Source organism: Cebus imitator, unplaced genomic scaffold (genome assembly GCF_001604975.1).
Source record: "Cebus imitator isolate Cc_AM_T3 unplaced genomic scaffold, Cebus_imitator-1.0 Scaffold99, whole genome shotgun sequence".
In the NCBI taxonomy this organism is placed as follows: Eukaryota; Metazoa; Chordata; class Mammalia; order Primates; family Cebidae; genus Cebus; species Cebus imitator.
In genome coordinates this window covers 4,882,505-4,906,779 of record NW_016107414.1, presented here as the reverse complement: position 1 = coordinate 4,906,779, position 24,275 = coordinate 4,882,505, and the positions used below count along the sequence as shown (strand labels likewise).

The 24,275-nt window shown below is 41.4% G+C and overlaps 2 protein-coding genes and 1 non-coding gene across 14 annotated transcripts in view; 1 reads left to right on the top strand and 2 right to left on the bottom strand.

Annotated features, from left to right (window-relative positions):
- The window catches only part of IMMT (inner membrane mitochondrial protein), a 44,955-nt gene extending 30,087 nt beyond the window's left edge, over window positions 1-14,868 (top strand). For 8 of the 9 annotated variants that reach the window (XM_017536626.2, XM_017536625.2, XM_017536628.2 and 5 more), the window contains 6 exons: window positions 322-451; window positions 5,482-5,496; window positions 7,621-7,844; window positions 10,857-10,988; window positions 12,232-12,361; window positions 13,920-14,868. In XM_017536626.2, the coding sequence (XP_017392115.1) occupies window positions 322-451; window positions 5,482-5,496; window positions 7,621-7,844; window positions 10,857-10,988; window positions 12,232-12,361; window positions 13,920-14,533 (1,245 nt within the window). In that variant the 3' untranslated portion in view covers window positions 14,534-14,868. The remainder of the gene's footprint in view (window positions 1-321; window positions 452-5,481; window positions 5,497-7,620; window positions 7,845-10,856; window positions 10,989-12,231; window positions 12,362-13,919) is intronic. The other variant, XM_017536622.2, reaches the window with a different exon arrangement.
- Window positions 14,869-20,815: 5,947 nt separating this feature from the next.
- Window positions 20,816-24,275, bottom strand: part of PTCD3 (pentatricopeptide repeat domain 3) — a 30,874-nt gene continuing 27,414 nt past the window's right edge. For 3 of the 4 annotated variants that reach the window (XM_017536632.2, XM_037741364.1, XM_017536633.2), the window contains 4 exons: window positions 23,920-24,068; window positions 22,449-22,490; window positions 21,871-22,029; window positions 20,822-21,534 (listed from right to left, as the gene is read on the bottom strand). In XM_017536632.2, coding sequence (XP_017392121.1) covers window positions 21,438-21,534; window positions 21,871-22,029; window positions 22,449-22,490; window positions 23,920-24,068 — 447 coding nt within the window. In that variant the 3' untranslated portion in view covers window positions 20,822-21,437. Of the gene's footprint in view, window positions 21,535-21,870; window positions 22,030-22,448; window positions 22,491-23,919; window positions 24,069-24,275 lie in introns of all 4 variants that reach the window. The other variant, XM_017536631.2, reaches the window with a different exon arrangement.
- On the bottom strand, window positions 22,985-23,121 carry LOC119472413. The gene has a single exon (XR_005201567.1). It is a non-coding gene; the product is annotated as a small nucleolar RNA SNORD94 (small nucleolar RNA).

The following is a 24,275-nucleotide window of genomic DNA, read 5'->3' as shown; positions in this document are numbered from 1 at the left end:
AATCTCACTTGGTTGCCCAAGCTGGAGTGCAGTGGCGTGATCTTGGCTCACTGCAATCTCTGCCTCCAGGGTTCAAGCTATTGTCCTGCCTCAGCTTCCTGAGTAGTTGGAATTAACCATGCCCAAAAATTTTGATATTTTTGGTAGAGACGGGATTTCACCATGTTGGTCAGGCTGGTCTTGAACTCCTGACCTTGTGATCTGCCTACCTTGGCCTCCCAGAGTGCTAGGATTACAGGCGTGAGCCACAACGCCTGGCCTCTTGGAATGTTTATGGTACTTTTTGTTCAGTTTAACCATATACCCTTTGTATTTGCTCAGGTCCAAGCAGCTCAGTCTGAGGCTAAAGTCGTATCTCAGTATCATGACCTGGTGGTCCAAGCTCGGAAAGACTTTAAACGAGAGCTGGACAGTATTACTCCAGAAGTTCTTCCTGGGTGGAAAGGAATGAGTAAGTACAACTGAAGTAATGTTTTTTTTTATGTTTTAACAACTAATCAGTGAGTCTAAACTTGTAGTCCAAATCCCTCTGGCATGCATATCTCTTTTTGTGTACAGTATACTATTTCAACATTTCATTTTAACCACAGTCATTACAGATGACACATCCGCGACAATATTCCTGTAGGTTTAGCTATGGTGAACATGAGTTCCAGCTAGTGTTTAATTCCATAATCTGTGATTCTGTTCTGTTCTTTGCTACTCTCAAAAAAAAAGTTTGGAATTCAAGTGAACGAAAGTGGCATTGTAACCTTGATGCTATTGAAATATTATTTATAAGTATTAAAAAACCTTGTTACTTTAAAAGTATTTGTAGTGAATTATTTAAAGCACACCTTATGACTGCTCTATGACAAAACAACACTTTGTTGAGAATTCACCTAGGGACCCTGCATTAAGCAGGAAATCATCTGTCTGGCTATGTACTTCCTCAGGCTGAGACTACGGGGAACTTAGATGCTGAAGTCGTTACACGGTATAACTATAGTAGTCACATTTCCCTGAAGTTCTGTGACACTACTAAGAATCACAGAGATCACCAGTCTCAGCAAAATTAAAATACTCTTTATTTTTATTTTTATTATTATTATTTGTTGCCTAGGCTGGAGTGCAGTGGTGCAATCTTGTATCGCTGCAGCCTCTGCCTCCTGGGTTCAAGCGATCCTCCTGCCTCAGTTTGCCAAATAGCTGGGATTACAAGAGTGTGACACCACGCCCAACTAATTTTTTGTACTTTTTTTTCTTTATTTTTTTTTTGTTTTTTTGAGATGAAGTTTCACTCTTGTCACCCAGGCTGGAGTACAATGGCACGATCTCGGCTTACTGCAATCTCTGCCTCCTGGGTTCAAGTGATTCTCCTGCCTCAGCCTCCCAAGTAGCTGGGATTACATGCATGAGCCACCGTGCCCGGCCAAGTTTTTGTACTTTTAGTAAAGACAGGGGTTCACCTTGTTGGCCAGGCTGTTCTTGAACTCTTGACCTCAAGTGATCCACCTACCTTGGCCTCACAAAGTACTGGGATTACAGGCGTGAGTCACCACACTTGGCCTAAAATACTGTTTAAATGCTAGCATCTATTAGAAAGCAGACTTCTCATGTGATAGGTCTCTCTGTGCTGAAGGTGTCAGGGTTGCATCACAGAACTATGGCTGGTCTAAGGAGCAAAGATAATAAAGACCAATGCAGGGATTTATAATAATTCTGCATAATGGCCACCCAAGGATATTGAATGTCAAGAAGTGGAGTTAAGCCTGTCAAAAGATAACTCAAACATTTAGCTCTTTGAATGCAGTTGACTCAGGAGGCAGATGTCAGACTCTTATCCAGTAAAAAAGTGACTACAGTTTATGAGAGAGAATAGTGTGGAGAAATACAAAGTTCAGTCTGGGACCAGTGACTTGTTCAGACACTGGATAGCTACCATCTAGCAAAGAGGGCATTGTGGACGGTTCATCCTTGAGAAGGATAAACTTGAGCCATGTTGGCACCGTTTCCCTCATCAGAATTTCTTAAGGGGTTGTCTTTGCTTCATTGAGGTTACAACTGAAACAGGTGTGAGCACCTCAGAGACCTTCCCTGACTATATTCCTCCACAAACCACTCTACCATGTTAACTTATTTTATCTTCCTAAAATTTTTATAAATTGGCTTGTTTGTTGTCTCTTTGCATTAGGTAGATGTAAGCTCCTTGTTATAAACTTGACATGGTAGGTAGTAGGGAGTCTCTACTAGCTCAAATAAAATGAAATTAGATTGACAGGGCAGGACAAATTTTATTTGTGGAGAGTTACTTACAAGCATCAGCCCTAAGATTTTGCATTCTGTCTGTCTTTGGTCTTCCCAGTAGACTAAATCCTACTGATTTTTCCAAGTCAGCTCTGATGTTTTTAACATTTTTTTAAAGACATCTCACTCTGTCGTCAGGCTGGAGTGCAGTGGCACGATCTTGGCTCACTGCAACCTCTGCCTCCTAGGTTCAAGCAATTCTCCTGCCTCAGTCTCCCTAGTAGCTGGAATTATAAGCATGTGTCACCACACACGGCTAATTTTTTTGTATTTTTAGTAGAGATGGGGTTTCATCATGTTGGTCAGGCTGGTCTCAAACTCCTGACCTCAAATGATCCGCCCACCTTAGCCTCTGCGTCCGGCCAACTATAGTAAAACATGAAAATATTAAACTGGTTCTCAACTGGATCACTTGAGATGAAGAGTTCAAGAACAGCCTGGCCAACAAGGTGAACTCCTGTCTTAACTGGAGGGCATTTTGCCCCTCCCTGGATATTTGGCAATACTGGGAGACATTTTTGTTTGCCACAACTGGAGGGAGCTACTAGTATTTAGTGGGTGGAGGCCAGATGTGCTGCTAAACATACTGTAGTACACAGAATAGCCCCTCACAGAGAACTGTCTGGACCAGCAGGTCAGTAACACCAAGGTTGAGAAACCTGTGCTAAAGAAAGGTGTCATGTAGAAAGTGAGAGTCCATTGTGGAGCAATCTCTGAGTTGTTTCTTATTTGAGTGACCTCCATTTAAATGTTTGCTAATTTATAAAATAGAGTACATATTCACAGTACAAAATTTGAAAGATAGAATTGGCATTTGAGGTTTCCCTCCCACTTACACGGTTTTCATCTTCAGGGACAACCCCATTACTGATTTCTTGCTTATTTCTAGAGATAGCCATTATTTCATGATTATCCCAGCCCTCGGTGGATGTCCTCACCTCTGAAATCAGAACACACTAAGATCTAAACCAAATTTGTTAGTGCTGGTTTGTCTAATGAGGCATTTTGTTCTTAGTATTTTTTTTTTTTTAATTTAGGTTCTGGGATTGCTCTTAATTATTTCCCCAAAGGACAAATGTCCTGGTGTTGTCCAGTACTCTTTCTGTGTTATCTGTAGCTGAGCAAGGTTCCAAATGTAATACTACCTAGTGGTACTGAGCATTATTTTGTACTAGGCACTGAGTTCTAAGCGTTTCACATGTATTAATTTTTTGAAATTCATAACAGCCTTGAAAGATAAATTTTGTTATCCCAATTATTTAAATGAGAAAACTGGGGCAGAAAAGTAATTTGTGCAAGGTTGGGGTGGAGCTGGGATTTCTTTCTCCCCCACTAGCCTCACTGTTCCCTGCCTGAATGATTTGTATCAGCAACATGGGACTCCCTTTTGGCCTTTTGAGAAGAGGAATGATGTAACTATAATGAGGAGAAAAATTTATTTTTATATGAGATTGATGGTGTGGGAGGGAGTGATGTTTAGTCGGTTGATGTTTAGACCCCCTTGGATGAAAAATACCTGTCTTTGGACTTGTTGTATCCAAAGGTTATTAAGAAGGTCAGGACTGGCTGGGCGTAGTGGCTCATGCCTATAATCTCAGCACTTTGGGAGGCTGAGGCAAATGTATCACCTGAGGTTAGGAGTTCAAGACCAGCCTGGCCAATATGGTGAAACCCTGTCTCTACTAAAAATGCAAAAATTAGTCGAGCATGGTGGTACACACCTGTAGTCCCAGCTATTCTGGAGGCCAAGGCAAGAGAATCACTTGAACCTGGGAAGTGGAGGTTATAGTAAGCGGAGATCATGCCACTACACTCCAGCCTGGGCAACAGAGCGAGACTCTGACTCAAAAAAAAAAAAAAAAAGAAGGTAAGACATTCATACCAGGATGTTGAGTAGCTCATCCTCAGAGGCAGTAGCTGAGACTGGCTGCAGTCCCTGTCTCCTGTCACATGGTCACACTTTTGTTGGTACTTGTGATCATGGTGAGGGGCATCATTCAAATTATGTAGAATACCATTTTTTCCCTTACTGTCAAATCAGGCCATTGTAGTTCTTTGTTTAATTTGCACAGATTAAATGAAACTTTGGTATGAATCCACTGTTTTAAAATTTCCAAAGAAAAAATGAATTTATTAAGGATTTGAAATGTTGAAAGAGGACTGGTACTGAGAACAGAGAGTCAAAACTATGATTTAGTAAAATACTCTATGAACTAATGAAAATGGGAGAGATAAAAGACAATTATAGTTTCTATGAAATCTTTAAGTTGAGGCCAGGTGCGGTGGCTCACACCTATAATCCCAGCACTTTAGGTGGCTGAAGCGGGTGGATCATTTGAGGTCAGGAGTTCAAGACCAGCCTGGCCAACATGGTGAAACCCCGTCTCCACTAAAAATACAAAAATTAGCTACGCACGGTGGTAGGCACCTGTAGTCCCAGCTACTCAGGAGGCTGAGGCAGGAGAATTGCTTGAGCCCAGGAGGCAGAGGTTGCAGTGAGCCTAAGTTGCACCACTGCACTCTAGCCTGGGCAACAGAGCGAGACTGTCTCAAAAAAATAAAAAGAAGAAAAAATGTTTAAGTTGCTAGGCACAGTGGCTCATTCCTATAATCCCAGCACTTTGGGAGGCTGAGGCAGGTGGATCGCTTGAGCCTGGGAGTTTGAGACCAGCCTGGGCAACATGACAAAACCCCATCTTTATAAAACAATACAAAAATTAGCTGGGTATGGTGGCACACACCAAACTACTTGGGAGACTGAGATCTGAGGTAGGAGGATTGCTTGAGCCCCATAGATAGAGGTTGCAGTGAGCTGAGATTGTGCCATTGCACTCCAGGCTGGGCGACAGAGGCAGACTGTCTCAAAACACACACACACACACACACACACACACACACACACAAAATTTAAGTTGATTACTGTGAAACAGAGATAAGTCCTTTAAAACCAAAATCACATTTAATATCAATGATTCTCTTATTTTCTAAAATGTTATTTACCTTGGTTTGTCTTGTTTTACAATTCCTTTAAATTTTAGGAAATAGCTCTATCATTTCACTTTCCAGTATTAAAATAGCTTTTCCTGATACTAGTCTCCAAATCCTTCTGTTTCCTTTTAGATATTTCTGTTTAATGATCAATAATGTATGTGCATCCTTTTTTTTTTTCAAACTGTTTTTCTTTTTCCTTTGTAGGTGTTTCTGACCTAGGTGAGTGTTATGTATATTTCATGTTTAAAGTCTTTTGTTTTGAATTTTAAAAGACTAATGTCTTTTCGTCGTGCCTATGATTCTTAGGCAAAACTTTCTAGATAGATATAAAGTAGAATTATGTCACATGATAAATCTGAATTGGATATTTTTGGCATCCATATGCTCTCAGGAACGAAAATGTTTCATCAAGTGATTTGAATCCTATAGATGTGAAGTAAGTGTGTGTGTGTGTGTGTGTGTGTGTGTGTGTGTGTGTAATATGGATTGTAACTGATTACTTTAGAGAATTTCAAACATTAAAAAGTAAGAAGAAAACTAAAGAACTTCCAGGACCCATCACTCAGCTTCGTAGTCATCAGCACATGGCCAGTTTTGTCTCATCTACTCCCACTCTGCCTTAGCTTATATAGAAGCAGACTCAAATATCATGTTCTTTTACTTGTAAATACTTTGAGTATGTTTTAAAAACATAATCACCATAGTATTATTACACCTAAAACTTAGTAACAGTTCCCTACAGTCACCAAATGTCCATTCAGTGTTGAAATATCCCCTGTGGTTTCATAGAATGAGGTTTTACAGTTTTTTATTCAAATCCATATCCATAGACGTTCCACATGTTGAGTTTAGTCAATAAATCTCTTGCCCCTTTTTGTTTTTTGCTTTTCAATGTATTTTTTTAAGAAATTGAGTCATTAATCATATAGAATTTCCTGCATTCTATATTTTGCTGTTGGAGCCATAATTCTTCATCTCAGCCAAAGACCAAGAAGCGATGGAGCCATAATTCTTTTTTTTTTTTTTTTTTTTTTTTTTTTTTTTTTTTTTTTTTTTTTTTTTTTTTGGTGTTGGTCCCATAATTTTTTTTTTTTTTTTTTTTTTTTTTGAGACAGGGTCTTGCTCTGTCACCAGGCTGGAGTGCAATGGCACAATTTCAGTTCACTACAATCTCCACCTCCCAGGTTCAAGCAATTCTTGTGCCTCAGCCTCCTGAGTAGCTGAGATTATAGGCATGTGTCCCCATGCCTAACTAATTTTTGTATTTTTAGTAGAGAAGGAGTTTCACCATGATGGCCAGGCTGGTCTCAAACTCCTGGCCTAACATGATTTGCCTGTCTTGGCCTCTCAAAGTGCTGGGATTGTCGGCATCAGCTGCTGCATCCAGCTGATGGAGCCACAATTTTTTTTTTTTTTTTTTTTTTGAGATGGAGTCTCACTCTGTCACCCAGGCTGGAGTGCAGTGGAGTGATCTCTGCCCACTGCCACCTCTGTCTCCTGGATTCAAGCAATTCTCCTACCTCAGCCTCCCGAGTAGCTGGGATTACAGGTGCCCGCCACCATGCCCAGCTAATTTTTACATTTTTAGTAGAGATGGGGTTTCACCAGTGTTGGCCAGGCTGGTCTTGAACTCCTGACCTCAGATGATCCTCTTGCCTCCGCCTCGCAAAGTGCTGGAATTACAGGCACGAGCCACCGCGCCTCGCCAGCCATAATTCTTAATCTGTGTATATGTTGGAACACCTTTGGATTGAGATTTATTTAAAAAAACAGACATTGGTTTAACCCTAGATGAAAATCTTTGGGTGTATTTTTAAAAGCTTTGCGGTAATTCTGATGGACAGCTCTGGTTCCTGCAGCTCACTATCCTAGGTCATATGTGTTTCAGAAAAGGAAAAAAAACTTATTAAGCAAAAGTCTGAGAAAACTTGAATTTGATTTTTAGTTTTAGCAGAAAAGAATCTTCAATTAGATGCTTGTTATAACTAATCATAGTTATGCCTGAAAGAAAATATAGAAGTGATTGTATATTTAAGTTTTGTCTTTAGAGGCAAAGTTACAGTAAATTAGAAAGTTCATTTATGATTAGTTCAGATTAAAAGAGAGTTCCTGGAAAAGAACTGATTATTTGAAGGCCTACCTAAATTTTGCCAGGGGTTGAAAATATCTTATTGGGTGCTAGCCAATTTCTGCTTGAACTGGAGAATTGAAATGTCTTTTTATGTTTGCTACATTTTACTTTTGTTTACTGCTGTTAAATTATAGTAAATTGAAGCAGATTACCTTGTAATGAGGTATAATTTTAGTGAAATCATTAACTTTTTAATGTGCTCTTTTGCTTAGCTGACAAGCTCTCTACCGATGATCTAAACTCCCTGATTGCTCATGCACATCGTCGCATTGATCAGCTGAATAGAGAGCTAGCAGAACAGAAGGCCACAGAAAAGCAGCACATCACAGTAGCCTTGGAGAAACAAAAGCTGGAAGAAAAGCGGGCATTTGACTCTGCAGTAGCAAAAGCATTAGAGCATCACAGAAGTGAAATACAGGCTGAACAGGAAAAAAAGGTAAAAGAAATGAGAATTGTTGCCTGACATTTAAAGTGACTCTAACTTGATTGTTTACTTCTAGAAATAATACTGGCTCAGCCAGGTGCAGTGGTTCACACCTGTAATCCCCAGCACTTTGGGAGGCCTAGGCTGGCGGATCACAAGGTCAGGAGTTTGGGACCAGCCTGGCCAATATGGTGAAACCCCATTTCTTCTAAAAATACAAAGATTAGCCAGGCGTGGTGGCACATATCTATAATCTTAGCTACTCAGGAGGCTGAGGCAGGAGAATCCCTTGAACCTGAGAGGCAGAGGTTGCAGTGAACCAAGATGGTGCCACTGCACTCGAGCTTGGGTGGTAGAGTGAGACTCCATCTCAAAAAAAAAAAAAAAATACAGTCATTAACTGTAGGATATTGACTGTAAGTCATGCCACCTGACCTTTAGAATGGAGCTTACGCCCTCATTCTCCTAATCAGAACTTCTAGGAAAGCAGTGATCTAGTAGAGTTCCTTTATGTTGAGCAGATGCAGAAGTATAAGAAAGTCATAGGCTACTGGCATCCAGGATTATCTAGCTCATATTTCCAGTGGAGCTGAACCTCTGTCCCTTAAAGCAGTGCTGAAGGAATCTTTGTTGGTATCTGAATATATTTTTCTCTGCTTGTGTTGTTAAGTGGTTGGTGGTTAAAAAACAGATGAAATAGCTTCTTTAGCCCTCTATCTGGGCACACAATGTATTAAATAGGTATCTATAGGCTGATTTGGGAACCCAACTTCTCATCCCATCTTTGTGTCTTCTCAGCAGTACTACTGACCGCTTCCTCCTTCTTGAAACTCTTTCTTCCCTAGGCTGCCAGACACCGTATTCTTCTGGCCTTTATCCTACCTTGTTGGCCACTCCTTAACCTCCATTTCTGCTCAGCCTCTCAAATAGTGGCATACCTGACATTAGTTCTGAAATCTTTTCTTCATCTAAACTGTCTCTAAGTGTTCTTGTCAAGTCCGTGGTTTGGAAGTTTAAATACCATCTATATCTAATAACTTTCTACCTCTAGCTCTGACCTCTGCCTTAGCTTCAGGTTCCTATCCTGCAGCCTACCTGGTATCTCCAGCTAGATTTTCAGTAATCATTTCATGCTTATCATGTTCAAAACAGATTTATTTATTCTCTCCAGCCTGTCTTCCAGCCCCTCAGCTTGTTTCTAAATAAACTGAGTTGAACAACTTACTCAGTTATTCAAGCCTGGTTTATGCTTCGTTGTTTCTCCATCAGCTCATATCCAGTCCCTCCTCAGATCCCACGAGTTCTGCATCCAACTGAATCCCAAATCTGTCCACTCCATTACTACTCTCACCTTAGCTCAAGCTGTCATCTTAACAGTTTCCACTGTTTTCTTTCTTATTTAAAACAGTCTTTCACTGTGGTCTAGGCTAGAGTTCAGTAGTGCAATCTTGGCTCATTACAACCTCTGCCTCCCAGGTTCAAGTGATTCTCATGCCTCTCAGTCTTGCAGGTAGCTAGAATTACATGTGCATGCCACCTCATGTGGCTAATTTTTGTATTTTTAGTAGAGATGGGCTTTTGCCATGTTGGCCAGTCTGGTCTTGAACTCCAGACCTATAGTGATCTGCCTACCTTGGCCTCCCAAAGTGTTGGGATTACAGGTGTGAGCCACCATGCCCAATCAATTTCCCCTTTCTTCATATCCTTCTTTCTGTGTCTATTTACACAAGCAAATAAAACACAGTCAAATCAGACACTACATGGCTGGAAATCCTCCATTTCATTTAATATAATTCCAGATTCTTAACCAATACCCAAAAGGCTTCTTGATTGTTGCATACCATGAGCCATTTCACTGCTCTAGGCACCCTGTTATATTTTTGTCTGTGCTTTGACCATATCTTTTATATTAGGACATTTATGTTTGCTCTGCCTAGTACGCTGTTCTGTCTTCTCTCTTTAAACTGTAAGCTTTAAGCTTAAGTTGTAAGCTTAGCTGTCACCTTCTTAGCAAGGCTGAGTTTTCCTATCCCTTTACTCCAAAGTAGAGTCTCTGTATTCCTGTTATGTAAGGTGGGGGAAAAGGAGGTTGAAGGGTGTTGATGCTTTACAGCAGGTCCTTGCCTGCTCGAATTCATAGGTAGAAATAGGTATCACAATCTGAGATGTCCCTTTAGTTTGTTTACTGTCTGCTTCCTCCATTGAGATATACACTGTGTGAGAGGAGTTTCATCTGCCCTAATCACCGTTGGATCCAAACAGATAGTAGGCACTGCCTGGCCCACAGGACTAGCATTTCGTAAATACTTATGCACTGACTGAATGGATTCATTGATTCATTATATTGTTTCTTAGAAAAAATAAGTTCTGACTTTCAGGTAATTAGTGTTAAGTAATCTGTAAAGTGAAAAGTGACCTATGACTGATTGTTAGGCAAGGTATATTTTTTATTTGGCTCAAGTTGAATTAAATTCATTTAAAAATAAGCAGTTTTCTTTGTTTAGAAGAAACTATGTTCAATAACTACCAGATACTTACTAATTTTCTTAATGATTCTTCAAAGTAGGCATTATTACTCACAAATGAGAAAGTGGAGATTTGAGAAGATAAATCATTTCCCCAAGGTCACACAGATGGTTGTAGTAAAGCTGTACTTGATCCCAACTGTATAGTTACTTTTCTTCATATCCTGGATTTAGTTCTTTCTCAAAGGAGCATGTGATTCAGGAAATGACAGTGTTTTATATGAGAGGCAGCCTGGTGATGTGGAAAAAAACCACAAGTTTGGGGGTGAGAGAAAGAGAGAGACCTTGGAATCTGCTTTTTGCCACAGCTGTGTGATCTTGTTTGAGTCACCCTCCAGTATTCAGCTTTCTGTTTCACATAAGAAGTGTCCACATGCCTGGCACATTAGATTGTTTGGGATATGGAAGCTGCTGTTATCATAGTTGATAGTAGTCTTTCTGTTTTCCTGAAAGTATATGTGGAGAATTGGAAACTAATAATTATTGTTTGGTTTCACAGATAGAGGAAGTCAGAGATGCCATGGAGAATGAAATGAGAACCCAGCTTCGCCGACAGGCAGCTGCCCACACTGATCACTTGCGAGATGTCCTTAGAGTACAAGAACAAGAGCTGAAGTATGAATTTGAGCAGGTGAGGACCTGTGGTAAAGCCTGGACTCCCTTCAGCCATACCCCTCTTCCTGACAGGATTAACAGACTCTCTTTTCTTTTTAATGTACTCTGAGGATGTCGAAGCATGGGGAATGATATCCAATTCTAGCCTTGTGGAGTGGGGCTTTTGTATGTCTACAGAACTGCTTATTTTTACATAATGGTGTACCTGTGTGTTCATGATCAGATGTGTTTCTAATATATATATACTAGTCATCTGGAATATTCAGAGCTTTAAGGAGAGTTGGTAAAGGGGATTTCAGGAATGCAGACAGTAATATTTGACATACTATAGATGGTATAGTATCTATAGATGATATGATAGCGCTTAAATTTTTATAACTGAGGTAACTTCCCAGAGAAGTTGAGTTTTGAAATCCCAGAAAATTATCAGGATACCTTTAATCATAGTTGCTATTCAAGAAATCATTTACAATAATATTAACTTGCTACTTTATCTTGCAAGAACATATTGAGGTTTACTTAAGTCTTCCAGAGAATCGAAATGTATGTCAATATGAAAAGGTATTTTAAATTCTATTTGATGGATTTTTTTTTGAGAAAAATTAATATGTAAGCTCTTAAAAGATGTTGGAATATAATTTTATCTAATTAGTTATATTTAGGTTTGCAGTACAGCTAATTTACTTTCTAAAGTTGACAATTTGTGGCTGGGCACAGTGGCTCACATCTATAATCCCAGCAATTTGGGAGGCCAAGGTGGGTGGATCGCTTGAGGCCTAAGAGTTCAACCAACCTGACCAACATGGCAAAACCCCAACTCTATTAAAAATACAAAATTAGCTGGGCATGGTGGCACATGTCTGTAATCCCAGTTGCTCCGGAGGCTGAGGCATGAGAACCATTTGAATCTGGGAGGTGGAGGTTGCAGAGCTGAGGTCATGCCACTGCACTCCAGCCTAGTTGACAGAGCAAGATTCTGTCTCTAAAATAAAATAAGGTTGGCAATTTGTTTCTGTCTTTAACAGCCTTCTCTCTTCTCTTGGTATGCTTCCTCTAATATAAATTCCATCAGTAGATTTGTACAGAATTATATATATCAAATATGAGTCAAGACATTTTTGAAACTTTGTTTACATGTAATGTAGGATTTTCGTGACAGCTGTAAGGCTCTCTTCATCAAGTAGTTGCTGGAAGATTAATAGTTACATGACATGCATTGAGTATCACTTTTTTCTGCAACTATTTGTGTTTTATTTCAGAACCTATCTGAGCAACTCTCTGAACAAGAATTACAGTTTCGTCGTCTCAGTCAAGAGCAAGTTGACAACTTTACTCTGGATATAAACACTGCCTATGCCAGACTCAGAGGAATCGAACAGGCTGTTCAGAGTAAGCATATGCTATGTTATCTCACAGATAATTTTCCTTGGTGTAATTTATTAAAATAATTTTATAAGCATAATGGGATACATATATTGACATCAGGACAATAAAAATACTAGTCACTCTCCTTACTTGAAGTTATTGCCATTAAAAGTAATGGCAAAATCTGTATAACTAGAAATTTTATACTTTGTATGACAGACACAAAATCACCATTTAGAAGGCTATTTACCCAGCTCCCTTTGGCTTTGTCTCATGTGCCTGGTGGTAAGGGCTAGGGGTCAGTATGGTCCCATGCTTGCCTTCCACAGGCTTGGTGGGTTATCTGGACGTGGTGATTTGCCAGATCTACCTACCAAATGGACAGTATGTATGCGGAGGCCTCCATGTGCAACACTGCAAGAGAAATGTCCTGACGATGAGGGTATTAATAAAATGGGTTTTTTTAAGGCTGTTATAGAATTTTTTTTTTTTTTGTCACATAACAATAAAAATAAACTCAATACTCATGGAATTTCAAGATCCAGCAGTCTGTTAAGTTCATTTGAAGTCTCTCCCCCGACCCCCTTGCCTTTTTTTTTTTTTTTTTTTTTTGAGACAGAGTCTTACTCTGTCACCTAGGCTGGAGTGCAGTGGTGTGATCTCAACTCACTGCAGCCCCTGCCTCCCAGGTTCAAGCAGTGCATGCCATCACACCTGGCTAGGTTTTATATTTTTAGTAAACACTGGGTTTTACCATGTTGGACAGGCTAGTCTTGAACTCCTGACCACAAGTGATCCACCCACCTTGGCCTCCTAAAGTGCTGGGATTACAGGCCTGAGCCATTGTACCTGGTCCTGAAGTCTCCCATTTCTTTGCAGAAAATTTCTGATAGCCTTAGCAAAAGTCTTAGCCTAATTTAAATAATGTTTCTTTCTCAACTATTAAAGGTAAAAAATATGTGGATTAGATATCATGTAGATGTGATTGACTTCTGTGTACTCTTTGACCTAGCATTGTCCTGGGTGTCACAGGAAGAGGGAAGGGAGACTTAGTTGTGCTTTTGCACATACATCCTCCCTGTTTTCTCCAGGACTTTAGTGAAAACAAGTCCCCGTAAAATCATGTCATGCTGGCCGGGAGCAGTGGCTCACACTTATAATCCTAGCACTTTCGGAGACCTAGGCGGGTGGATCACGAGATCAGGAGTTCAAGACCAGCCTGGCCAATATGGTGAAACCCCATCTCTACTAAAAATACAAAAATTAGCCGGTTGTGGTGGCACATGCCTGTAGTTCCAGCTACTTGGGAGGCTGAGGCAGAAGAATCACTTGAACCTGGAAGGCATAGGTTACAGTGAGTCGAGATCGCACCACTGCACTCCAGCAAATCATGTCATGCCTTACTGCCTGATATGAAGAGGCCAGCTAAGAAAATATGCCAGAAATAAGTGGTGAGGGTGAGCTCTTTCTGGCCTCATCTTCTACATGTGTAGATGTAGCTTGTTGAATGTACATCAGTTCTTTGGATATATGTCATCAGATGCAGAAAAAAATGTTTGCCTTTGCCTTTTTTTCTTTGTAGGTCATGCTGTTGCTGAAGAGGAAGCCAGAAAAGCCCACCAACTCTGGCTTTCAGTGGAAGCATTAAAGTACAGCATGAAGACCTCATCTGCAGAAACACCTACTGTCCCACTGGGTAGTGCAGTTGAGGCCATCAAAGCCAACTGTTCTGATAATGAATTTACCCAAGCTTTAACCGCAGCTATCCCTCCAGAGTCCCTGACCCGTGGGGTGTACAGTGAAGAGACCCTTAGAGCCCGTTTCTATGCTGTTCAAAAACTGGCCCGAAGGGTAGCAATGATTGATGAAACCAGGAATAGCTTGTACCAGTACTTCCTCTCCTACCTGCAGTCCCTGCTCCTATTCCCACCTCAGCAACTGAAGCCGCCCCCGGAGCTCTGCCCTGAGGATATAAACACATTTAAATTACTGTCATATGCCTCCTATTGCATTGAGCATGGTGATCTGGAGCTAGCAGCAAAGTTTGTCAATCAGCTGAAGGGGGAATCCAGACGAGTGGCGCAGGACTGGCTGAAGGAAGCCCGAATGACCCTAGAAACTAAGCAGATAGTGGAGATCCTGACAGCATATGCCAGCGCTGTGGGAATAGGAACCACACAAGTGCAGCCAGAGTAAGGTCTAGGAAGATTTTCGTAAAGTCATATTTCATGTCAAAGGAAATCAGCAGTGATAGATGAAGGGTTTGCAACAAGGGTCCCAGAATTGTCTAGAAAGGAGCAGGTTTACAAGTACTGTTCTAAATGTTAACACCTGTTGCATTTATATTATTTCCACTTGCTATCATGTCAGTGAACTCCAGGAGTGCTTTCTTTGCAACTTGTGTAACATTTTCTGTTTTTCAGGTTTTACTGATCAGGCTTGTGAAGCCAATCAAAATAATGTTTGTGATCTCTACTACTGTTGATTTTGCCCTCCGAGCAAACTGAATAAAGCAACAAGATGAAAACTGAGTACCTCATCCCTTTTCAAAAAGTATATTTCTGGCTGGGCGTGGTGGCTCATGCCTGTAATCCCAGCACTTTGGGAGGCCGAGGTGGGCAGATCACTTGAGGTCAGGAGTTTGAAACTGGCCAGGCCAACATGGAGAAACCGCATCTGTATTAAAAATACAAAATTAGCCAGGTGTGGTGGTGCATGCCTGTAATCTCAGCTACTCAGGAGGCTGAGGCAGGAGAATCACTTGAACCTGGGAGGTGGAGGTTGCAGTGATCCGAGATCACGCCATCGCACTCCAGCCTGGGCCACAAGAGCGAAACTCCGCCTCAAAACAAAACAAAAAGTACATTTCTAGTTTGTTGTACGTACAGAAAATTTCCTTGACAGACAACAGCAGAAGTAGGAACTTCTGGTACGCAGTTTCCAGGCTGTGAATTGCATTACCTGAAGTCCAGAGCCTGCTTTTTGCCTTCGAAGGTTTTGGTGAATTGATTCCTGCTGCTCAAAGAGTAATATACAAGCCAAAATGCCAATGTATTTATAATTGGGGATATATCATTCCAATGCCTTTTTTAAATGTTGGTTCTACCCACAAGTTAATTTGGCAGCCTATATTGGTCAAAGTTCACAGTTCTAAAACACTGGTGATAGACATTAATTCTTTCTAGTACTTGGGCTGGGAATCTCTTCAAAGTGGGGACGGGGAGCCTGAAATCTTAATGAAGAGATTAAGTAGTTTTGTTGTGTATTTTATGTAGATTTGCTATAAAACCCAGATAACTTTCTCAGTTCATTTTTTTTTTTTTTTGAGACAGAATCTCACTCTGTTGCCAGGCTAGAGTGCAGTGGCACGATCTCGGCTCACTGCAACCTCCGCCTCCCAGGTTCAAGTGATTCTCCTGCCTCAGCCTACCAAGTAGCTGGGACTACATGTCCATGCCATGACCCGCAGCTAATTTTTCTTTTTAGTAGAGACAGATTTTCACCATGTTGGCCAGGATGGTCTCGATCGCTTGACCTCATGATCTGCCTGCCTCGGCTTCCCAAAGTGCTGGGATTACAGGTGTGAGCCACCGGGCCTGGCCACAAATTCTTAGTTTTTAAGTTTTTACTCCATGAAGACCACCGTCTCTACATTAAAAATATTGTCAGCTTCCTTCAAAATTACAACTTTTTGTTGGGGATTATGTGTTCACAAAGAAATAATTGAGGAGGCACTTTTATCTGAGCAATACATGTGCAATCCCAAAGGGGGCAGGTTCTGTTTTATGTATCTATAGGTGTATTCCAGCCCTTGTATTTGGATAATTACATTCAAGTGTCTGTATGGCACTGGCCTTGTCCTTTGATTTGGGGATATATTGGTCTGCCTTTGGCTTGTGTTCATGTTAATATTCCTTATGTTCCCTCCTAAGTGGATTTACTTAAAGCTAAACTTCCCTATTTGTCATATTTCTATTTTACTTGTATGAGATATGTAAAATATTATAGATTATAAGAAAATCTTGGAGCCCTAAAATAACTTCCTTCAGATGTGATTATCTGAACGTAAAAGAAGTAAGCAATACTGAGTGGTTTATTATTTATTTTGAGACGGAATCTTGCACTGTCACCCAGGCTGGAGTGCAATGGAACGATCTCAGCTCACTACAACCTCCACCTCCCAGGTGCAAGTGATTCTCCTGCTTCAGCCTCCCGAGTAGCTGGGATTACAGGTGCCCACCACCACACCCAGCTAATTTTTTTGTATTTTCAGTAGAGACAGGGTTTCACTATGTTGGTCAGGCTGGTCTTGAATTCCTGACCTTGTGTTCTGCCCACCTCGGCCTCCCAAAGTGCTGGAATTATAGGCATGAGCCACCGCCACCGGCCTTGAGTGGTTTATTTTAACCTGTCAATAAAAATAATGAAGATTACAGGCATCTGAACCTTAGTTCCTTTACCAGCCGACACACCCACCTCCAACCCCTAGTTGCTTATTAGGAACTAAGATGCTATTGAAAAGGAGTCCCTACTTGGCTATGCCTTTATTTTCCTTCCTTGTGCTTAGTAAAAATCTTCCTGAGATGTAACTCAGTAACCATTTGCAAAAAGCAGTGGACCCTCCTCTTGGGTTCTCAGTGCTACTTTCAGGAGATGGAATCCCAAGGGCTGTTATATAGCCCTGAGCCATTAAGGCAGGTCAGCTTCACTTCAGCCTTGCATTTAAACTGCAAGTGAAAAGTCACAGCACTGCCATTTCCACAGCAAAAATCAGAAAAAGCCAAATCGTTACTTTGGTCTTGCTTTCATCAATCTGTTTTAGCCTGAAATTACCTCATTGCCTCCCTCCTCATTGATGTAGGACAGTGTTCATTTTAAAATTCATGTGTCCTGATTTAAAACTCTGCTTTCATGTTGTTTAATATTTCAAAATCAATAATGTAACAAACTAAAATGTAACTTTAGTCTTTAAGGCACGCTACCTTTGTATTCCTTTGTATTAATTTAAATCCCCTACTCTCTTAACAGGTTCTGGATAAAAGCAGTCTCCAAGTCCCAAATGAATTGTGCCACCAGTTTTAAAACTAACTTGCTTGGCTCAGTGCAGAACAGATCATTTAACACAGAAGGGAAATAAAAAGGCTTATTAAATGTCAGGCATATTCTCTTCATCAGGTCCAGCAGTCACTACACCCCTGTTGTACACTATAGGTCTGTGCTTCCCTGGTTTCCTTCCAATTGATGTTATCTGTGGGCCCCGAGGTTGGCAGGGAACTTGAGGAAGCAAAGGATGGGGGCCGGGAGGAGGGTCACCTGCCCACTGCAACTCTTACCCATGTGAGGAGGTTTCACTAGCCTATTAGTTTTGTTGAAGGGCTTCTGCAGGGGTTGTAAGACAAAAGCCTGTGAAGGGGCCACGGTTGGGGAACAGACACCATGGATACTTGTGGCAGAACTTAAGATTGTCCTGGGAATAAATTTTGTCATGACCTTTACTCCTCTTGGACATTCTTAGTTTTCAAGCATCTTAAATCACAGAGCTACGAAAAATGTTCTTGGGCCTGATCCTCAGCAGTCCTGAATCCTGAAAGCCCACAGCTGGACAGCATTTTTTTTTTGAGATGGGTTCTCATTGTGTTGCTTAGGCAGGTCTTGAACTCAAGTGATCCTCCAGCCTCCGCCTCCTGAAGTGCTAGGATTACAGGCGTTGAGCCACTGTGCCTGGCCTGGACAGCACTTTTTTCATAGGATATTTCCTGGGCCAGGCTGAAGATGTGTTCACTGCCTAGATTTTGTACAGCACCCAAATCAAATATGCCTTTTTTTTTTTTTTTTTGTAAAATGCCACTCTACCATTAATGTTGAATCTAAATGGTTCTATAAAACCTGCCCTACACGCCTGTGCTTCTAATGACTCGATTGCTGTATCTTCATTTTTCAAACTTTTTGACCATGACCAGCAGTGGAAAATTTACATCATGATCTGCTACACTTAATGCATGTATCTACGTGCACAGATCTATGCTGTAATGCAAAAATGCACCTCAACTATCACAAAATTGCATTGTGCTTAGATGTTCTAATGCATTTCATTAAAAAATTCTAATCATGGCCGGGTGCAGTGGCTCAGACCTGTAATCCCAGCACTTTGGGAGACCGAGGCAAGTGGACCACAAAGTTTGAGACCAGCCTGGCCAATATGGTGAAACCCTGCCTCTACTAAAAATACAAAAATTAGCCATGCTTGGTGGTGGGCACCTGTAGTCCCAGCTACTCGGGAGGCTGAGGCAGAACTCCTTGAACCCAGGAGGCAGAGTCCAGCCTGGACAACAGAGCAAGACTCAATCTCAAAAAAAAAAAAAAAAAAATTACCCACAAAAATAGATTTCAAATCCTGCAGTTTGCAGACCCTATTTTGAGAATATGGATATATAACCAGTGACAGTACAATCTGACATCTTTTCCTCTAAGCCTAGTGCTTGTTACAGTGTTTATATAACAGCTAAGTAGGGTTTTTTGTTTGTTTTTGCTTTGAGATTGCTGAAAGGGGAGGGTCTGATTTACTGTGGTTACCTTAGTGCTTCTCTTGAAGTTAAGAGGTCATATGGCCCACTTGTAGAAACAGATGACTGAGGTCTCAAAATCAACGAATAGTTTGCAGTGTTGGTGGCATTAAGCATTTACTAAGAAGCACCTAGGTGCCAGATTTGATTCTAGGCATGTAGAATCTTTGTGTGCCCTTGAATACATTGATGGTTATAATTTAAGACAGTCCTCAAATCCTCAAATGTTAATGCTGAACCAATCTAGAAGTCTAGTTTCTGACTTCTACACATTGGTAATGTAACGGAGGCAACACTGAGCAAGTTTTATTCCACATATATTAAGACTGCCTTTCCCCTTCCCATTCCATGGGAATCCTTAATCCCATTTGCCTTTTCCCCCCACTCAGAGACAAAGGTTGCTCTGTCATCCAGGCTGGAACGCAGTGGTGGAATCATGGCTACCACAGCCTCAGCCTCCTAGGCTCAAGCAATTCTCCCACCTCAGTCTCCAGAGTAGCTGGGACTACAGGCATGTGCCACTATGCCCAGCTACCCAGGCTGGTCTCAAACTCCTGGGCTCAAGTGATCCACACTGGCACCCAAAGTGCAGGAATTACAGGCATGAGCCACCGCACCCAGCCCCATTTGTTCTTCTGAAACTGGTTTCTCCAAGACAGGGTCTTGCTCTGTTGCCCAGGCTGGAGTGCAGTGGCGCGATCACAGCTCAATGCAGACTCCATCTCTCACGCTCAAGCAATCCCCTGACTTCACCCTCCCAATTAGCTGGGATACAGGTCCATGCCACCAGTCTGGCTGTTTTTATTTTTTGTAGAGCTAGGGTCTCACTATGTTGCCCAGGCTGGTCTCAAACTCCTGGACCTAAGTGATCCACCTCTGCCTCCCCAAAGTGCTGGGATTACAGGTGTGAGTCACCACGCCTGGCCAAAAGAACATTTTACTGATAGTAGAGGATTAAGACTATTATAAAGTAAACATTTACAGAGAATACAGACTCATCCTGTGGGGCCTTAATTTTTCTTAGTTCAGGGCAGTTAACTGCTCAGAGTATGGGGTTGGAGTATTACCAAGGTACAAATCACTCATTTTGAAAGTCTACTACAAATTCATGGGCCAGCTACCCAGATGGATTTTCTCCTATCACCCCTAGCTGCAGAGAAACATGAGGATTCAGAATTGGCACCTGGATAGGAAGATGTATACCATGAATCTAAGGACTGTATTGATTAGTAAGGCTAAGAAGAATCGGGCATCTGCAGGTGCTGATGAACCAGAGACAGGAAGAGACCGAGTTAACCTTTCAGGTGGCCAGGTTCTCCTTGGAAGCTGTAAACCAAGACTGAAGGCCAATTTACCTTCTCTGTCCTGTAAATCCACTTTGATATGGAGCAATACCCTGTAGCTAGTTACTATATTGGTTTTTTTCTTGGGGGAGGAGGGTACCTCAAGACCAGACATTCTAAGAGAAAACACAAACCATCCTTTCATTTCTAAGGATGTGTGACTGGGCCCTGGCCTTAAGAGGATGGTAGACAGATGGGAACACACATTTGCAAGTATTAGTAGACTATAGTATCCCGTAATCGTCAGCTCTGGTAGGGTAAATAAAGATGAAGCTGCTCATGTGGACAACTGATGGGGTACCTAAGGAAATCTGGGAGCCAGGTGTGTGCAAAGTCGCCAGTGGTAGAAGCCCTCATGAAGGCAGGAATGCTGCAAACCTCCAGGTACTGCCTTCCAAGCCATTTAAGTCACAGTGGTAGAGTTGCTAGAAGTAGTTGTTACCAACTTGATTACCAACAATACACAATGATGTCAAAAGACATTCCACATCCTTTTGTCATCATTAGCTCTCATTTCGACCACTAAAGTAGCTGCCAGCTATAGACAAAAAAGAGGGAGGCATGACACATTCTGGGTGTTCAAGTTAGAAAACTATGGCAACGGCTATATTAAAATAACAGAAATGCAAACATGTACATTAATTACAACATTTATTTACAGTCATTTTACCAGTTGTGCAGCCTAAACTGCCACTGTCCTGTTTAGTCATTCCTAAGATGCATTATTTCTGACATCAAAATATCCTGAAATTGGGAAACTATTGACCCAACACCAACTGTGATGTAACTGCATGAACACCTTTCTAAGATGAAGAACCAGCATCACATCAGGCCAAGAAAGGCAGAAGCCCAGCAACAGGGAGAGGGCAATCGCACGAGGATGGAAGTGTGAGGTTGGCTCACCGACACTGTAGGTGTGCAGGCTCTTATCCTGATGACAAGAGCCATGGACCTCACCATGTGTCTGAAAATGGCAATGTTGCTACTTAAATGCTAAACCCTTAATGGTGCATTAATAAATGGTTATTAAGTAGCAAATAAGTCAGCCGTGTACTGACTGTACCTCACAGGAACAAATTCACCAAATCTGCATCTTGTCTTCTTTGTAATAATGTTAAATTTTAGCACATCTCAGTTCTCAGGTGCAATTCCAGTAGCTATGGTGAGGCCATTGCTGCTCCTAAATCTCCACTTTCATTTGCCTTCACTGGTGTCACTGTCGCTGTCACTGTCACTGCTGCTGTCAGTATCATTGTCATTGGTGAATGCAGTTAGCTTGCCTAGGGTTTCCCTGTTAAGAAAAGAAACCAGAGGATCACACTGTAATTCACTTGGGTGCTGGGGTTCCTGGTGTCTCTGACACTCGCCTGTAGCCTATCAGTTTTGAAACCAGAAAAAGGGACCCTGAAGCTGCATTAAACTATATTAGGAACAAGAAAGGTTCTAACAGTCAAATCTATAGGCTTTCCTGACTTGCATAACAAATGAAATCATGAAATTAATACATTCTGGCTTTTTGCAAGGGAATACGGGATAGAAAGCTATGAACATTCTGAATGTGCAGATGGATGAAAGGTCTGCTCCATTTTACACTTTCCTTCATGGTGAAGATACAGGACCCACTTACTTTTGTTCCTGGTTGATTGCAAAGTCAGTCATTACTCTCTGGGTAAGGCCCTCACAAACAGGTAAGCTGAAGGCACTTGCCAGCTCTACCACCTCAATGGCCTGGGAAGGGCTGTTAGACACTTTGGCATTGTCCATAAACTCATTCAGCAACTCATTTCTGTAAAAGAAAGGCAAAATGTGAACTTTCTCCAACCCCTTCGGTAAAACACTTATAGGCAAGATCCAATGTAAGTTCAGTAACAGAATTCCCAATAGTACTTCCAAAGACACGATTATATAAAGTCTAATATTTATTTGTTTCCAGTGGGGTTAAGTCTAACTTTAAAGGGACAGGGATTATCAACATTCATTCAATGTGACTTCATGATGATCTGTTCAAGCTAGCCCCAGCAGGCTGTGATCCATGAGTGCAGATACAAAAACTGCTTGCCTCAGGATGCCTTGGATGGTAGGGAGCTGACGGCATGCTTGCCTAATAGAAGAGTGCCCAAATGTGGTGGCTAAGGCTGGTGAAGAAATTCCAAATGTGACTACTTACAGGCTGTACCCAAGGCGGGCCAGTGAATTTCAACTTACCCAGGGATCTTATTATGCTTCCTGAAAAGCCCCAACATTTTCCTGCTCAAGATAGGAGAAAGATTATGAATACTATTAGAAAAGGCAATCAGATGACTATAGCAGTCTTCCCTCTGAACTTAGAGACTAAATGTCCTTTTCTTAACTATACTGTAAGCTCTTGAAGACACACATCTGTGGGCTCTACTAGCTCCCAACCCTGTCTGTACATGAGAATCACCTCAGGTGCTTCAACTCCCCCAAACGACATATATTGACACTGCAATTTTCGCAGAGAAACCTGATATACTACCAATGTTGAGATTTGCTGATATAGGTTGAATATACCTAATCCAGAAATGCTCCAAAATCTAAAAATCCCATACATTTCTGGTCTCAAGCATTTTGGAAAAGGGATACTCAAATTGTATTTGTCCCCTTGTAGAAGAATTCATCCTGTGCACAGCAGGAAAAGAGGCATGGAACAGAACCACGCTGTTTCCCTCCCTTAAAATACTGCATGGGTTCAGTCTGTCTTAGAATTCTGTTATGAAGAGCAGGCTCAGATTGAGGCAACAGTCTCATGTAAGTGCTCCCCATCGGCCCGCCACATGCAGGACAAAAGAGAAACACATACACTCAGCTCCCATGAATCAGCTGAGGTCCGTACCCCTGCGCCAATCATCACAGCCTAGTCACATTAAAGCAGTTTGTGTGTCAAACTGCCTGAGCTAACCAAATGCATACGTCAAATGTCTGTCACTAGCAGCATAGTTGCTGGAGAGGCATGTGTGTGAGTCACGCCTCAAAGACAAGCCTTCATTATCTTTTCCTGGAGATAGCTGACAATCAGATGTCAAATAAAGTTACTTTCTTGTACAAGGAGCCATGCACAATCACCCCCACTTATGACTCTGAAAACACATTTATATACAACACAAAATACAGGAAAACCATCTGTCACTACCCCTACAACAAAGATCCCTTTGTTCATTTTCGGAAAAATGAATATGTGTGAGGTTCCCATTCACAAACACTAAAAATTAGTATGTGAATGAAGTGCTGATAAAAACATAACCAGAACGCAGTAGCACCAACCAAGAATGGGTTGTGGTCAAGGCCAGGTTTAATTAATGTGCGTAATGCCAGCTTCCAGAAGTCTAAGTACGCAGCCCACATTTTAAGCTGAAGAGTGGGGTGGCAGAAGCATCTGAAAATACCTCCACAACCCAAATGACCAGAACACTTTCAAAAACTACGTTTCTTTGATCTTTGGTCCATTTAGGTGGAGTGATGAGATTAAGGGACTTACTTGTCCATAGACACAGAAGGCAGAAAGAGAAAGATAATTCTCAGCCTGTGGATTGAGAAAATCAGGCCCTCTATCAAATACATGTTATACGGCCAAATGAGAGAACCTCTACCAGCGTGGGTCAATGTTTAGAGCCAAATACAAATGCTTCAAAGTGTATACTTGCGGCACTGTACTCACCAGGCTTCCTGGGTTCTCCCAGCCCTTAAAAAGAGGACAGCTATACAGTTGAGAGAGACAGCTGGCCAATCCAGAGCAGTCTGTCTGACAGGTTGGTTTTCATATGTAGATTTGATATCAGCGGCACAGTCAGCAAAAGCTACCTGAAGCTAAGAAGCTTTAGGAGTCAGCAGAACTGCCTAACTGATTTTATGACAATTTCAGTTCAGGAGACTACCACAGGACCCTTAAAATTTGAGCAATGCATTTTACCATTTGAGTATGTTGTGTATATCACACAATTTAATAAAAAAAGGACCCTGTTGTCCTGAATAAATATTCTGATTAGCCATACCTTTCAAATTCAGCTATGCATT